Source organism: Nicrophorus vespilloides, unplaced genomic scaffold (assembly GCF_001412225.1).
Source record: "Nicrophorus vespilloides isolate i.1.1-1 unplaced genomic scaffold, Nicve_v1.0, whole genome shotgun sequence".
Lineage (NCBI taxonomy): Eukaryota > Metazoa > Arthropoda > Insecta > Coleoptera > Silphidae > Nicrophorus > Nicrophorus vespilloides.
This window is the reverse complement of record NW_017097102.1, coordinates 44,881-63,040: the sequence shown is the minus strand read 5'-3', so window position 1 is coordinate 63,040 and position 18,160 is coordinate 44,881. Positions and strand designations below refer to the sequence as shown.

General features: G+C 27.6%; 2 protein-coding genes across 3 annotated transcripts in view; one reads left to right on the top strand and one right to left on the bottom strand.

Annotated features, from left to right (window-relative positions):
* LOC108558924 (synaptic vesicle glycoprotein 2B) overlaps positions 1 to 18,160 on the bottom strand; it is a 35,648-nt gene that overhangs the window by 11,441 nt on the left and 6,047 nt on the right. Inside the window, exon 1 of one of the 2 annotated variants that reach the window (XM_017915997.1) lies at positions 2,301 to 2,567. The exons of the other annotated variant lie outside the window; for it this stretch is intronic. The gene's annotated coding sequence lies outside the window, so the exon portion shown is untranslated. Of the gene's footprint in view, positions 1 to 2,300; positions 2,568 to 18,160 lie in introns of those variants that run through there. 2 annotated transcript variants of the gene reach the window in all.
* Positions 11,526 to 13,659, top strand: LOC108558925 (dual specificity mitogen-activated protein kinase kinase dSOR1). Its single transcript, XM_017916003.1, has 4 exons — positions 11,526 to 12,084; positions 12,148 to 12,784; positions 12,840 to 13,169; positions 13,278 to 13,659. The coding sequence occupies exons 1-4, from the start codon at positions 11,984 to 11,986 to the stop codon at positions 13,374 to 13,376; spliced, it is 1,167 nt and encodes a 388-aa protein (XP_017771492.1). The 5' UTR covers positions 11,526 to 11,983; the 3' UTR covers positions 13,377 to 13,659.

Below are 18,160 nucleotides of genomic sequence, written 5' to 3'. Positions count from 1 at the left end.
AGATGTATATGTTTTCATATTATGCTTGATAAATAGTAATTAAATGAAATACAATATTTATAATCAATATACTTATGATTATTTAATTACGTAAACCAAATGATCATTACTACTAAGCAAAATTTTATTATAAACATTAAAGTAAAGCAATTGACATATTTTCTATTTATATATAAATCTCCAAGAAATGTAGTTAATTTCTTTTGCGAAGTAATTAAAAAAGCATTCGTTTTGCAAGAGATAAACGAGCTGTTTGTGTAAATTTGTGAGAATCTGATGTTATCGTCGTTTCTCAAAATTCGATAGATTGATAAATTAAATTTAGTTCCGGGCAGAAAAACCTATGGTTAATAGTCAGTTACAGCAGTTTTTTTTGTTTTATTATAATTTTTATTATGATTATTAAGTTTAGGAATATATGCTAAATGTAGACACAAACAGATACGTTTGTATCCAAAAAGTCATTGTTGTTATTGGAAATTGTATTTTTTTTTAAGTCATCTTGAATGAAAAACGATTTATCCGGTTTTAATAAAGAACAAATACATTCTTTTCATTTGTATTATTAGGACGAATTTATAGAAGGGATATTTAGGATATTTTATAACTAACGAACTTTTTATCGTATGCATTTTTTGTACATAAATATTAAATGCAAGATTATTTACATTTACATATTGAAAGTTATATAACAAATATAAGAAACTGAAATATTCTTTTTTTTTTCTAGTTATAACTTTAAGATGTAAGTCATATTGATGACTAATTGAATTCCTCATATTCATAAATATTTAAGATTTAACGACAATTTTGCGGAATAAGTCAATTTCCTTTAGACAAGAGGCTCTCAATCTTGTTAAATATTGTAAGTATAAAAAAAATATGTTTTATGGTGATAAAATCATTTCCCCCGTAATATTCAATATTTGTGTATAAATTATACCTCCAAAAAAAACGGAAGGTACTTGTACCAGGGGTTTGCAAAATGGTGTGAATTACCCCTAATTAAATTTATATCTAACTAACCATGAAAAATATTAGAATTTGTCCTTCCTCTACGAGATAATGGGGTAATGTCGTCGTAAATATATTTTGGGGTAATAGGTAAAAAAGTTCTCCGACTTCTGCTTTAGATTGTAAGAAATCAAATTTGATGAAAATGTGGTTTTCTCTGTACAAAATAAATATAAAATATAAAGAATAAATATATAAAGAAATATAATAATTATAGAAACACTATATGAAAAAATAATAAAGAGTTGCAATGGTTATTTTATTTGAAATATATTAATAATTATATTTAGAGTACAATAATCTTGTATAAATTTTGTCATGACTAATACGTTTACATGTTTTAAAACCATTATAGATATAGATACATTATAGAATTATATTTAATTTCCCATATATACAAGACAATACGGAAATACAAATTTCCTGCCAACTAATTTTCTTGCTGATACATAAATTGTAAAGATCATCAGGAACGTTTTTCTACATAAATTTCCAACGTCCTGGTAATTACGCTAATCGTTATTTGTATAAAGAGTTGTCGGATCCTGCGTGGTCGACGTTGATTTCCTTCATGCCATCATTTCATACCAAAAACGCGCTCCGGACAAACGGCGTGAATGTATGTTAAGGGCACACCACAATTTGTATTAATTATCGGGACGAAACGCTCGGAGACGTCCTTAATACAATCCGTCGGTCCCCAGCGCAAGGTTCCATTCAAATAAATAAATAATAAAAACCTGAATCCTCATCTCGCCTTGCCCTACTGAGAAACACAACGCGTCACGGTATGCGAGAAGAGACACGTGAATTGATTTCATCACAATTCATGTGGAAACACGGCCTGCAGACATCTACTTCCTAAAGCAACAGCATCATCATCATCAACAGAGACAGAAACAAAGTGAGAGACCATCAATGTCAATCAGGCAATTAACATCCAGGAAATAGCATTCATCAATCTAGATGCAAATCGAAACAAAAACAACAACAATATATATATACAAATACAAATATATACACATATATTCGTTATATATATATATACCGAAATATACATTTTTAGTATATTTCGTCAACCTAGTATCCTAAACATGCATAAATCTGCTGATTGTGTAATTCCCAGTATTTTAGATGCGCAATGGACGTGATGCGTGGAAATAAAAGAGTGACAAAAAATGCAAATAGCAAAGTGGGGCCTCTAAATAGCAGACAAGTGATCCTCGACTGTTGAAAGGCACCGTTATCAACAAAAATATAATGATGTATTAAATGTATTTACTCACGTCCCGGTTGCTGAATTTCCCATTGAAACAGGCCAATAAACAACAACAAATCGAAGGGGGGAAACAATCGGTCGTGAGGGAAACAAATAAATTCGAGACAACACGCACGTAGTCCTAATCTGAGGAGATTTTTCGGCCGGACTATAATAATGCAGCGTTACATTACAATGACGTTGCCGTGGTGCTGAGAACATTGTTTGGACGGTGCTTTGTTGAGTTTGAGTACATGATGATAGGCTTTAAACTGTTTCATTCTATTTGACTAACGATACAAGGTCTTTACACTTTATTGCCCCTTTTCTTTATAAATCATTATTAGCTACTTGGCTTACATCTAAAGCGTCGCGCCGCTCCCGGAGCATCCCAGAACGACCATGCCTTAACCTACGTCAACGAATTTCACCTTCGAGGTTTGAAAATTATAGCATCCAAGATTACAGTAGTAATAATAATAAAACAGAAACAAAATTGAGAGAAATAAAATAAATTTTCAAAAAAAAAAATCGAAAGAAGCCAACAACAAACAAAATACCATTAAACTTGTTCTCCGTTCATTCTGACGGCCGTTTTATTGTACCGGGTCATTAATGTATGCACCATTGCATAAATGGCAGAAAAAAGTGTCTGCCGCTGAGCTGGTTCTGGTCTTTTCCGTTTTATTATACAAATGGATAAGAAGACACATTTATTACGCAATATACATATATATATTTATTTAACATTATTATGTAAATAACAGTCCATATACAGCAATTGTGCGGTTTTGATCAGTCGCGAGTTAGTAGTCATTATATTTGTTGTTGTTAGTGTTGTTTGTGATTTTTTTGTGCAAAATTTAAAAACACCAAGAATAAAAATGACCATAGATATTTTTTTATGTCGTATAATTTTATTCGCAATCTGTTCATCAGAGTAAATTTAAGATCGCGGTTGACATTAAATGGATAATCTTTCCCGGTGGATAGTTACCATTATGATGATTCATTCAGATACCATTCAGTAGTATATTGATGCTCTGCGATTCCACTATTTCCTTTGACTGTGAATCTGCTGCTATAGATATGAAAAAAACAAAATCATTAACAAGCGCGACTAACTTATACTTTTTTTTCTGCACTGGAATGCATTATCGTATTTTACATTAGTTTATATGGAGAAATTACGAGTAAACATCCGAATATAATCCGAAGATTATGCTTATTAAGCGAAGTTCCATTGTATTCCGGTTTAAAATTCTAAACAAAACAAAATAAATTCATCTTAAATTTTTATTTATACAATCAAGTCTCTTTTTGAGCTTTAACACCACGTTGCCGACCCCTGGTCTATGATATTTTGATGTATTGCTGTATAAATAATATCAAAGGGTATCGCGAGTAAGCTTTGTTTTTTATGTGACTTGTATCATGTCATGTGTTTGTGCAATTAAGTGAACCATAGCTTCGGATGGAAATTTTTAATTACTTTCTTATACAAAAAGAAGCATTTCTATATTGATGATTTGCAGGCTTATGACTATAATGGTGTAATAATGGTCAAATATAATTAATATACTCCATAACAACATAACATTTTTTTTTTTAAATCACTCAAATAGAAAATATAATCCGAAGCTTTTCGTTCAGATCGATCTTCTTTCTTTTATAATTTATAAAGAATTGTTATTTCATTTATAATTATTGGTAATAAATTATATTAGGTTATTTCTTTAATAATATTTATAGATTTTTCTTTTTTCTTATTCTCAACTGTATTTATTATTAGACTAATAATTATCAAAATCTGAGCAAATCACACTTTAAATTAATACTATGATGTGTTAATGTCCTTTTAAGATTTTACTTGTATGTAAGTGCATTATTTTTTCTGATACATAGTAAAAATAAAAAAAAATGGCCCTTTGGTCATAACAGTGGTCAATAAATATGTTAAATATATAAATAAATTGACTGCGGAAAGACCTATATTCAAAAAGTAGAGGTCTATCACTAAAAGTCTATTAACTTTTTCATAGATTAGGTACTAATCTAGTAGCTGGTACCTATTTTTAAATTTGAAGCATATAAGTCAAAATTAATCTATAACTGTTTATTAAATAGAAAATAAATTTTAAAACGTGAAACTTATATAAATAATAATATTTATTGTAACAGTCACATATAAACAAGTAAAAAAGAAAACATATTTATATAAACAGGAATTTCTATTAAATCAATTGGATGGAAAGTCCGACAGTCAAATCCATGCTAAATATTCATGTGTTTTTTTATTTATTTATTTTTTTAACTATTATTGTAATTGTATAGCTGTTGTAATATATACTGTTATTATATTAGTATAAATATTATTATTATATTTAAACAAGTTTAAGTTTATAGTATTTACAAAAAAATAACAACATTTAGAGATGCAAACATATTCATAGGAAAAAGCAAAGATGCGGAAATAGAAACTGGAATTTTAAATATATTAAAAAAATAATTATGAAAAAAAATCAAGCTTTTTATAATCTGAAACTCTTTCTTGCAGATTCATTAAATAAATGCCTGATATAACAATAGTCGAAACCTGCAATTGCGTAACATGAATTGAAAGTTCGTACTGCAACTGTTTTCTCTACGGTTTCTGAAAGGATTTTGATAAGAAACTTAAATCTTGCTCAAATTGTTGCATTTGATTTATTTATCATAAACAAATTACGTTTGGAAACGTATGGAAACTTGATAATTGTATATACCAGGGGTTCGATTTTATCCGGTACTGAACCGAAACCGAAGCTGGAACGATAAACATTTACTTGGAAAGTAACCGTAAACCGGAAAGAAATTAATTTCGGTTCGACTCTCTGATTATTACTAGAAAATGTTTGTGATTGTAGATATTTCGATTTAAAAGTAATATTAGCTTGTAAAATGTAATTTATTCATTTGAGTATTTTCACACATTTATTATAAAATATTGGTGAAAATATTAAAGTCGTCATCATCTACTTTAATTTTTTACATTCTAAAATATAAATAAATTATAAGGACATATAGAAAAAAAAGTAAAATATGCTATATTCTTATTATTCTTACATTGCAAAATAATACAGCAAAACCTCGCAGTGGCTTCTGTACGGTTTGAAACATTCAATTTTTTAATTGAGTAAAATAAAAATAAATTCTTTGTTTGTTTTCTCTTTTTATAATGTTAATTTTAATCCGCCTCGATGACTTTAAAACTAATTTCAAACAGTGATATAGAACCGATTAACCACACTATGCTATGTATTCCTGAATAAGTTTATATACTTCATTCTTATTATATAAATGTCGAAACAACTAAGGTGTTGAAAACACTCAAAATTGAGGAAGATGATATTCATAGCATTTTTATTGCAGTAGCAGATTAAAAAAATAAGTGAACCGATGTCATTGTGTGGAATAACCTTGAGAGCACATCATAAAGGTTATAGCCATTTACTGCGACTGAATTATAACATCTTTTACGAGTAGTTACCAATTTAGTGCAAAGTTATTCAGGTAAAAAAAATCCTATTGTTTGATATTATAAATTATAATATTTTATAACTTCAAAATTAATGTAATTTTATTTGTATAAAAAAAATAATTGTTAGTGAATTGTATTATATTCTCCACTATAAAGGTATTTGATTTTAATATTTAAATTTTTTGACTTTTTCAGTTATTTCGTTAATTTACAAGGAGAAATTTTAGTGGTCAATTCTTCGTTACAGTTAAAATTCAAAAGTAGAAAATAATAATATAGAATTCGTTCGTTCGTTTCTTTACTTAATAATCATACTAATTAGGTTCACATATACACAACATAAATGAAATAAAGTTTAATCTGAAACAAGTTTATCTAAAGCTGACTTTGTGGTGGTTATTTAATCTGTAAATTTTTCTTAGAAATGGCTGAATTTTGTTGTGTTAGTGGGCTTCCATGAAATCACTTTCATATTATAGATTCTATTAATATGCAACTAGTTTCGCACAATTGGACACAGAAAGAACATCTTGTATATTAGGGGTAGTTAACGCACCAATTTCGATTGATCGTGAATCGAGTTTTTGACAGAGTCAAACCGATATTAAAGTTTAGTTCCGGTTTTTAAATTGTCCCGGTTACAGTTTACGGTTCGGTTCCAGTTTTGCTTGAAAATTGATTATTTCGAATGTAACTAAAGTTAAACTAAGGAAATAAAATTTAATTAAGTCACTTTTTAAGATCTTAAGTACTTAATACTTAACTCACTTCTGCTTTGCGCTTAAGCTAATTTTAACTTAATTTAAGAAAAGTAATAAATTTTGTATATTCTAGAATTAAAATTTATTCAATTGTTTTAATTACATAATTTGTATTTTAATTATTATTTAGCACAATGTGTTCCTTCCATAGACATTTGGTCCAAATTGGTGTAAATAAAAATAAAAAAATTAATTATTAATTATTCAAAGAATTTATAAATTATTATATAATATAGCTGAGATAAAATAAGGATTCTCTCAAAAAAAATGTTATTCTTACATTTTACGTTTTAAATATCAACAGAGTAGCAGAAGCTTACATAGCAAATACTGAGTTTTATTCTACAATAACGTGGATATAAATTCAACACAAATTTTCGTGTTCAATAGTGAAAGAGTCATATCATTATATAAGCATATAACATACAATGATTGAAATGTATTTGTTAGTGGCAAAGTGTACAATTCGGTATTCCTCGTGGAATTTGGATAAAAATAAAAATAACAATCACACAACGACTAATATTATTTCAATGATATCGTTTCTTGGTTTATTTATAAATGATCAAAGTGTAGCATCTATAATATAGTAGAATTATTTATTTAGTAGTAGTTTTGTCACAGTTACGCCAATTGGTGATTCAAGAACTCCTAAAATATGGCAACTTTTAGTAGAAATATAGAAGATAAACATGAAGTAACAACAAACCATAAATCACAACTTGACTAATATTATGAATGATATTCTTTTATGATTTATTGAAGTATCTGTTTTCGGGTCTATATCGCAAGCCCGACAACCGAAAGACCGTCTATTGAAAGCTCGACGTTCGAAATCGCGAGTGTATCGAAATCCCGACTACCATAATCCCGACAATCAAAATCCCGACTGTATCGAAATCCCGAATATATCGAAATCCCGAATATATCGAAATCCCGACTACCATAATCCCAACAATCTAAATCCCGATTATTAATTGTTGTTATTTATTTTTAATGACAATAAATAATATTAATTATTATTGTATTTTTTTTTCTTTGACTTATTCATTATAAAACTTAAGAATAAGAAATATTCTATAATAAAATTAGTTTATGTTATTAACAATAAATAGCAACAATTAATAATCTTATTAAGTTTTAGATTGTCAGGATTTCGATATAGTCGGGATTTTGATTGTCGGGATTATGGTAGTCGGGATTTTGACATAGCCGGGATTTCAATATAGTCGGGATTTCGAACGTCGGGATTGCGATTGCCACCGTTTGTTTTCAATTTTTTATTAGTCCCATTGGTACTAATAAAAAATTGTAAAATAAATATATTACAAAATTTAATATTAATATTCCGATTTAAACTTAAACAACTAGTATTGTTATTTTATTTTTTTATTTAGTTTATGTTCTAATTTCTATTCAGTTATTTATATTTAGAGTTGTTTCGTTTTCAATTTATATTAATTTTTTTTTATGTGTAATTTTGATGTACAACTTCATATATTTTGCGTAACTTCAACAAATGATTTAAATGTCAATTTACATCCAAAAAATTATAGTAGAACAAACATTCGCTAGACGATATATGATCTTTTAATGCCTATTTAGAAAGGATTTAGCTATGACCTCTAAAAATTCTGCAATAAGAAGATTACATGAACTAATGAAAATAAGATTATCACTCGCTAACACTAACTCATATAAATTTGAAAGATACTTTCTTGAAATGTATTTAATTAAAATTAAAACTAATAATAATAATCTTTAATAGTCACAATTGTAACCAAAAGGCTAGCGAATTAAAACTATGTATATTGAATTTCTCTTTTAATTCACCTTTAAGTATTTTCTAATTTTGTTTACCTATTGTAATAATATTATTAGAATGGATTATTGTTACATTTTACACTAAAAATCGCGAGAGTTTCAATAATGTTTCAACTAACAATATTTTTACAAAAATTAACCAGAAATGAGAAGGAAAATCTAAACATTTTTTTTAATATATCGAAATCCCGACAATCATAATTCCGACAGTATCAAAATCCCGAAAACCATAATCCCAACTGTATCAAAATCATTTATGTATGGTTGTCGGGATTTTGATACAGTCGGAATCTCGAATGTCGGGATTTCAATAAATATAAACAATCTTATGGAAAGCTATAAATATTATGTAAAAAGTTAAATACATCAAGAATGTACATGAAGTTATTTTTTAAGTTTCAATTATAAAATTCAATGATTAATGAAAAATTAAACGCTTGTCCTCGGAACCATTCATGCAAACACAGTTTTCACAATTCATAAAACGCAAAGAATAAATATGTTAATATTATTTGTTGCATAAATATTTTTTTGTAAAATCTAAAACCTGTTGTTTACAATAAATTCTGTTATGTCTGCTTTTAATAAGATATAATAAGTTATTAGATTAAACATAATATTTACATTTTTGTAAAAAAATATTTGGTTAAAATCTAAAGAAAAAAAACTCATAATCAATATACTAACAAAGTTTTACTAATTTAGCTTTATTAGATTGCAATGTCTGAAAACAGTAATTTTGGACAATAATGTTTAATATATGAGATAAACTACGACATTAACAGTAAAAAAATATTTTTTATTATTTTTATAAAAATAATTGCCTAAATATAAAGAAATATAAATTTAAAAAATCACTCAAGGACGTCCGCGGACGCATAACAAAAAATGACATGTCTGGGAAATCCCGGACGCATGCCAAATCTTTGCGAAACTTATGTAACTTCAACCCCGGGTATTAGTGATATTTCTAATTTATAAAATATGTTTTTCAAAAAGTCATTAAAAAAGTTCAAAGGCGTCGATAGGATCGGATAATCGAATGCCCGGGGCCCCGCGAAATTTGGGGCCCTCAAACAGTGTTTTTATATTTATGTCCGGAGCTTCAAAAGCAAAGGACGGCCCTGTTTATGATTCTATCTACTATTGCACTCTTGTCTTTCTATAATATCATCAGATAGAAAGTAAAACCAGTAATAAATTAAAAATTTATTTAATGTACTTTGTAATACCATTTCTTCTTAATCTGCATTTTTACAGTATATAACTGTGCCTATTTTTACTACTTATGTGTGTAAATAACATATACAAAAATGAAATAGGGAATTCCCCGAATTGGATCGATTATAATTTGCTTTAATTTGTTGTGGTGACATCTAGTATTTAGTAGATTACTATTTAAATGGTTTTCTTTTTGTATTGAAAACAAATATTGTATATACTCTAATCATATTACATGCACATGAAAAAGATAAATGGTCATTAACATTAATTTATATATAATAACATTGTTAATAATCTATAATTATTGATAGTATTAATTCGGTAATAAATAAATATTAGTATGAAAGTTCCACATCATGGAAAATTATGTATTTATTTAATATCTTACATACGAGTATTCCGAATGACTTCTAAAAATGTTACTATGTAAACTAATTAATTGTCACTTCTGCCTTCTTAATCTAACATAATCCGGCTACAATAAACAGCACCAATTTGTTTACGTCAGTTTCTATGTACAGTAGCACATGTATCTACATACATTTCATCATTGTTTGAGTATACAATATCTTATTAGTCTTTATATTTTTATAGATTAGAGTACATATATATTATATATTTTTATATACATAATTGAATTTGAGGATCCTACTAAACACGCTAAGTCCAATATCACCTAATGTGAAAGAAGTTTGATTAAGGAATTTATGAATTATTCGATTAGAAAGCAACCCAATGCAGTATCTTATGTTTTCTGGACGCATCTCAAATTTAGGAGACAAATTTTGGAAAACATTATTATATAAAAGAAAACCCGCGTCACGTGGAAAAGTCACACTTTTTTGAAAGAATATTCTAGTTTACAGCAATAAAATATAGCCATAAACGTAATCTAACGACTTACGCAATAAATGTAACTATGAAATCCATATTATGCGTGAAATATAAAAAGAGAATAGAATGAACTAGAAAATGACTTCTTAGTATTAATATGGTCGCCTAAGGGTTAATAGAATTATTAATCATAAATCAATGATCTATAAAAATGAAGGTCCTTTTTTATTAACGTGACCAATCGTTCTCCTTTAGCGAGGACAGTATTTCTTTTGTAGTTTCTGTACTTCCTCAAAAAGTGTCCTCCTACCTGTTCCTCTTTTCGCCTGATAGTTTGAAGAAATTAGAAGTCTGAATGTATATTTAAATTCTGATAAATTACAATAATGGGGAAATCAACATGTTTAAATTGATAAAATATTTAACCATTTCAAAAATGAACACATTCCATATGAAAATTTAGTAATTCTTATTGAATTTACTTTGTGCTGCCCTGGAACTAATGCAGCAGAGTTTTTTCAATTGGTAATGATTTTTGGACAAAAGGGAAATCAAGATTGAATGTTGATACTCTAGTTGCCGTAAAATTCAATATGAAGGATATTTCTTGCTCAGAAATTTCCAATATATTGTTAGAAAATTGGTAAATCATTAAATGGAAAAATACTCGTTTAATTAAATAATTAAAAGGGATATAAGCATAATTAGTGTATTTTTGTTTGAATTATGTTTCATTTATTTACGTACTTTTTTTCTTAAATTTTTTCATTGTAAAAAAATTGGTCACCTTATTTTTATAGATAATTGAATGAAATCAATGGTCATTCATGTACTGTTAGTCGGTACATGTGTACATGCGCTGTAAATTCACTTGCATAGTAAAGCTTTTACAATATGTGAACTACCCCATGAATGAACTAGACTTCATTGATTAAATATCCGGCTGTCATAGTTCCCAGTTGATAGAAATAAGTGATTTTCTATATAATAATTAGTGTCGAAAGCGAAGCTTTTAACGTTTTATGTGGAATCGATTGCAATACTTCTCAGTTTTTGTATTTATATACATGTAAACATTAATATTGTACAATATTTTTTGTTGTGTTAGTTGCTGGAAACAATTTCAAATGATAAATTGTGTTAGGCAACTGGTTGCACTTCAATGACCTTCGGTTGGTAACCGCAAGCCAAACCCAAAAAACATGGTTTGGGATAGTAGAGATGAATAAGTTGTTAACTTCGTTTGCCTTTAATGTTTGACGCCAAAATACACGGCGCAAATTCATCGTAACTTTGATAACAGCTACATGTAAAGGTGCCTCAAAATTGATGTTTTTGTTTTCGGAACGTTCTTACCGTTAATTAATTCAAGCTTTAAATGATGATAGCTAATGTTCACTAGAATAATTATTTATTCATAACATTAGGATATCAATTGAATCCGGGAATTGAATAATGCAGTAGTAATATCTTTAATGTACTCAAGGAAAGTGGAGAAGTTTATTTTTGTATGATATATAGTTTTATTAAATAGTCATTAGTGAGAAAATGTCGAAGAATAAATTGAACCTCACATTGCCTCCTGGCTCCATCGACCAAACATCATTTGGTGTCATCCTTGGAGGAGCTTCATTTGCTGATGCCAATACGTTAGTACCAAATACGTTAGTTTCTTTTATATAAGAATTCTTATTAATAATAAGATTTTTCAGGTCGAATCATTTGCTTAAGGGGAGCAGCATTGATGATTTGACAGCAAGGCTAGAGGAGCTTGATATGGATGATATACAGAAACGGAGAATAGAAGTATTCCTATGCCAGAAAGAGAAGATTGGCACAGATGTCAGTGATGATGATTTCGATAAATTGGGTGAGCTTGGTTCAGGTAATGGCGGTGTTGTGATGAAGGTTAGACACAAGTCAACAGGCTTAATAATGGCCAGGAAATTAATTCACCTGGAAGTAAAGCCTGCCATCAAGAAACAAATAATCAGAGAGCTGAAGGTGCTCCATGAATGTAACTTTGCACACATCGTTGGATTTTATGCTGCCTTTTACAGTGATGGTGAGATCAGCATTTGCATGGAATACATGGATGCTGGCTCATTGGATCTTATTCTTAAGAAAGCAAGACTAATACCTGAGAATATATTAGGTAAAATTACCTCAGCTGTGTTAAAAGGTCTAAGTTATTTAAGAGATAAACACTCTATCATTCATAGAGATGTAAAACCAAGCAATATTTTATTAAATAGTAGCGGGGAGATTAAGATTTGCGATTTTGGGGTATCAGGGCAACTGATTGATTCTATGGCTAATTCATTTGTTGGTACAAGGAGCTATATGTCTGTAAGTAATCTATTATCTATGCTGTTATCATTCATTAAATGTATTATTTGTTTAGCCGGAAAGACTCCAGGGTACACACTATTCAGTTCAGAGTGACATCTGGTCACTGGGGCTATCATTGGTAGAGATGGCTATAGGAATGTATCCAATTCCGCCTCCAAGTGCCAAGACATTGTCGGCGATCTTTGGATCTAACACGGAGGGCGATTCTCCGGGACACGCGAATGCTCCACGTCCCATGGGAATCTTCGAGCTGCTCGACTACATCGTGAACGAACCGCCTCCAAAACTACCCAATGGTATATTTAGCGATGACTTTAAAGACTTTGTCGATAGATGTTTGAAGAAGAATCCCGACGAACGGGCTGATCTGAAGTCATTGATGGTAAATATACGACTTAATCACTTTTCTAAGATTATTAAAATTATTGCTCTAATAATTTCATTTACTTAACGAAAAATACGTTTACAAAACTTGTTTTAATCATTATAGAATCATGTTTGGATAAAGCAGTCCGACGCGGAAGATGTTGATATAGCGGGTTGGGTTTGTAAAACTATGGATATTCAACCATCTGGAGCAAAGCATTAACTGATGTCATTTAGCCTATTGAAAAAAAAATGGTTCATATTAGTAATAGTTAATATTTTCAAAGTAACACTGCGTTTGTACAAGAATGTATCTATTCACATTTTTTTTTTGAAGCATTTAGTTTTCAAGTAAGTTGTTACAAACTGAAAGCAGTACACTTTTAGATTTATTTATTTTTTAATGGGAGAATTAACAATACAAAATATGATATACATCAGCCAAGCAAGTTTGTTACCTTTGATGTTGTCGATATTTACAAAATACAAAAGTGAGAAAAACCATTCACTATATACTAATAATGATTCACTATAAGATATTGTAATAAGGATTCACTATAAGATATTGTAATAAGAATGGTCTTTATATAAATATTAAATTCAAGTAGCACTTATGCCTTTCAAATTGTAAACTAAATATGCCACGTAATTAATATTTATAAATATATATAGAAATATATTTCAATCTTTAAAATCATTACAAATTAGAACAATAATATATATATAGAATAATATTTAAATCTTTAAAATCATTATAAATTAAAACTAAAATATATATATAAAAGAGAAAATCAAATTATATTTCTAAGATATGTATTAATGAATAGTATTTCACTCATTTCTATATTATATATATATGTACACGTATATAATAAATAAATAATTTTCACATATTTTACATCGCAAATAAAGAAGATTATAAAATAATAACTTACACAGAAATATGCTTGAGGTATATAAAAGAAACGTCTTCCAACGACCAGACAGTTTTACATTATGTATTATATTTATTGTAATTGTAATTTATTAATAAATACAAATTTACGTCATAAAACTGCCTTCGTTTTTCTCTCTGGGGTGCTCTTAAAAAGCATCACCGTGTCACCAGTTCATCGGCCGCAGGTAAACTAATTACAATCAATTGGTATCGACTGGACTGCAGATCAGACCACAAGCAAATACTAAAATCCTTCCGCCGCCAATTAATTAATTAAACAGGCATTCATTTCATAATGCAAATGTTTGAAGTATTCTTATTAAAGTCCGGTATTTTATCGGCGAATAATTGATGACTGGTGGATAATTAACAATATGATTTATTTATTTATTTACAATTTTTATTGTTCTCAAAGGGCGGAAATCTTTCAGAACAAACGCAAATATTATTTTTTTTCAAGCCCAATTCATTAAACTGAACTTATTTCAAATTTTTCGCCCAAATTCTCAGCAATTTTAAAGACTGATATTTCCCGAGAAAAAAACTCATGATAAACTTATGATAAGATTACTTATTCTAATTTAAACTTTTAGAATTATTACAGTGTATACTAATTATTTTGTCTGTTCTATTTTTGTTTTACATTGTACATATTTTTTAATAACGTTTTGTGTACCTTTTTTATAATAAAATGGTTCTAAGAAAATAATTGGTTTGTATTTATTTTTAATTCTAGTATATAGTAATAATAATTTAAATAAATATACAAATAATTTTTTGTGTAATATATAGATTATTATATTATAAATATTGTTTCCATACAGTTTCCTTTCCTACTACTAGTTCAATATCTAACTTTTTATAAATTATCTTAGATTCTCGCGAATAAAAATATTTACAGGTATCCGGAATTTTAAAAATTTCAAAATATACTTATTTTACGACATTTTATCATGGTTTTTACTTTTATATATGTTAAATTTCGTATTACTGCATAAATTTGAAAAAATAGATTAAAATAAACAAGATACTTACTTACAAATACTTTTCAATTATTTAATAAAAAACGACGAAACCAAAGCAACAAAATTATTATATTTTATTAAAGAAATTATCATTTTTTGTTTGGACAGTTAATTTTTTATCACTGTATATCTCCTTGTAACAAGTTAGAGGTTTTAGAATTTTGTTCGTAAGTCGTATCTGTAAATAATTTTAAATTTCCCAGGTACAAATAAAATCTAGAAAACCGTAAAAACCCGATATTTAATCGACAAAACATTTTATAATCAAATTTAAAAATATACAAATATTAGAGAAACTATAATTAGTTTAACAACGAAATATCTACTCTTTCAATAAAAGTTAATATTTTCAAGTAAAATATACTATTCACATACATCATGGCATTTATTTCCAATAATTATGTTAAGGGAAATGCAAGAAACTAATTTACTTCTTTGTATTATATGGCTTTGTGAGTGAAAAAGGTAATTAAAAATAATTAGTATAAAAAAATTACGATAATCTTCATAAAAATGTCATTAGATAACACAAATAAAGAAACTTTTGTTTCTAAGACAGACTTTTCTTTTATAAGTAATTACTAGTAAAAGTATTGAAAACGTATGCAACTTGTGTTTCATAAAAAAATCGAATGGCATTTCTTGAAAAAATACCAAATTAAATCATAATACAAAAATATAGTTTTCATGAAATTTTAATATAAAAATATTGACAATTAGTTAGTTACCTGATGAAATCAAAGATTATACTAAAAGTGGAGTATAAGAACATTTAAATTAAAATGATTTAAATACTACCATAAACCAATGGCCTTAGTAAATATACTATCCTAATAAATATGTCAAATATAAAATATCTTTGAGTATAATCTCATTAATTGTCAGAACTAATGCTGATTATCACACACTTTTATAGCTCATAAATTGAAAGATATGATAGGTAATTTTACCTATCCAATGTTCCTAATTCTCATGTAATGGCACAAAATATTTTTTGTTTAAACTTTGTAAAATTTATTATTTATTGCACATTAATTTTGATTGTATATTGAAATCAAGGTGTGTTTAAGAAAAATCATAAATTCGGAAACATCATTTTTTTTAAATATTTCGTTTATTTTTCTTGAATTCTGATTATATTTTCTTATACTTATCCATTCCATTTTTACCTTTCGCACATGATGTAAGTATGTACAAGTTTGATAGTATATATTTAAATGTTTTATTTATTTAACATCAAGTTTTTATTTGTATGATGATAATTATTAAATATATAAAATTTATTCAAAAATAAAATGAAAAATCTATTAACATTTTTTTTGTAATGATTAAATAGAATATTAATAGACTAAACATTGTTGATTACCCAAAAAGTCTAAATACTTATCGATTGAAAATAATAATATAAAATCAATTCCTATTGAATAAATTTTTCTTATTTTTGTTTTATTATGAGTTTATTTATAAATACGTATTTATTTCTATTGATTTATGACTGCTACAATAAATATTATTATTTAAAACTTTTTGTTGTTTATCGTATTGGAAGCAAAACAGCGGTAAGAATTCCACATAGTATCATATTCGGTTTGTCTGTTCGAACATAATTTTGAAATAATTATGGCAGCTGGTTTATATCATGATAACATGTTACAAATATACAAGATACGACCAGTCGTATACAAGGTCACCAATGCCGCAACTGTGAAAACTCAAAGCATGAAATTAATAAAATAATATTTGGAATCAATTTATGATTGTAATAATTATGTTTTAATAAAAAAAAACTATTATCAGAATATTTAAATATGTATTAATCAGAATATATACTTCTCTTTGATTAGATTTAGTTCAATGAATCAATATAATTTAAAACGACTAATCGTTATGCGTTTCTTGTCTTTATCTATTACTACTTCATATTTTTCAATCTGATTGCAACGTACGTCACATGCGAAATTGGAACGACTGTTGGTTTTACATTGTATTTTATATCATGCGTATAAATGTCAAAGGATAGACTAATGACTAACGGATGTTCATAGCGCATTGACTATGGTCGTCTATGGCAGTGTTTCCCAACTTTTTTCAGGCACACCTCATAAGAATAAATAATTTTAGAACAACTTCAATGTGATGAGTTAGAGGGTGATTTTACGTCCAATATTTTTAATATGTAATAAATAAACATCACAATTCTCGTTGGTTGGGAAGCACTGGTCTATAGTATTTCATAATACGATAAGAAGTTGGTGCAGTTAGCACTAATAAGTGGTAGAAATAGAGCCGTCAAAATAATAATAACAGCGCAAATAAAATAACATAAAAGTATTTTATTTATTAATTCTTAAAAATATATTATAAAGAAGATGCAAATGAAATAAAGAAACAAACGCGTTTCATAAATTCAAGTTTTAATATGAAATTGTTGCAAAAGAATTATATTTTATGTTTTATAAAAATGTTTGTAATAAAGACTTATGGTCAATATCTCTTTGTAATAGTTGATCATTTTTTTATATTATTATTATATATGATTTTAATATTATTATTAAATTAATATGTAGGGGATTCGATTTCGTAACGAGTGGCCTAGCTATGGGTGTAGTAGAAAATTTTCGATTTTTTTTCCATGAAATTCCCTACATTATAACTTCATTCGAGCATCATTGTACCTGAAATCTAGTAAAAGTGTTTAAAGTAATAATCTAAACAGTCCTATATATAATATCCTTTGAACGAACCGGAATTTCTTTATGGAATCTGGTATATACTTTGGTAAATATAAATGAAAGTTATTTCATTGTCCATAGAGCACAAACAGTATTCAATCAATAATTGAATCATACACATTCATATAGAACAATGCACAATTGTAATTGAATACATCTCACCTCACTTAATCATAGTTTAAAAATTATTAAACCGCTTCGGACGTCGATTTTTCAAAACTTAAACACGCTCAAATTTCTTAAAAAAACACAAATAATACATATGTTGTTAATAGATTAAAATAGACTATTCTTTGACAATTGGATTATTAGT

What these genes read in the sequence shown, in the direction of transcription:
- LOC108558925 (XM_017916003.1), top strand. Translation starts at nt 11,984, where the DNA reads ATGTCGAAGAATAAATTGAACCTCACATTGCCTCCTGGCTCCATCGAC. An exon ending in TCATTTGCTGATGCCAATAC is followed by an intron (nt 12,085 to 12,147) that starts GTTAGTACCAAA and finishes AAGATTTTTCAG; the next exon opens with GTCGAATCATTTGCTTAAGG. An exon ending in CTGATCTGAAGTCATTGATG is followed by an intron (nt 13,170 to 13,277) that starts GTAAATATACGA and finishes TAATCATTATAG; the next exon opens with AATCATGTTTGGATAAAGCA.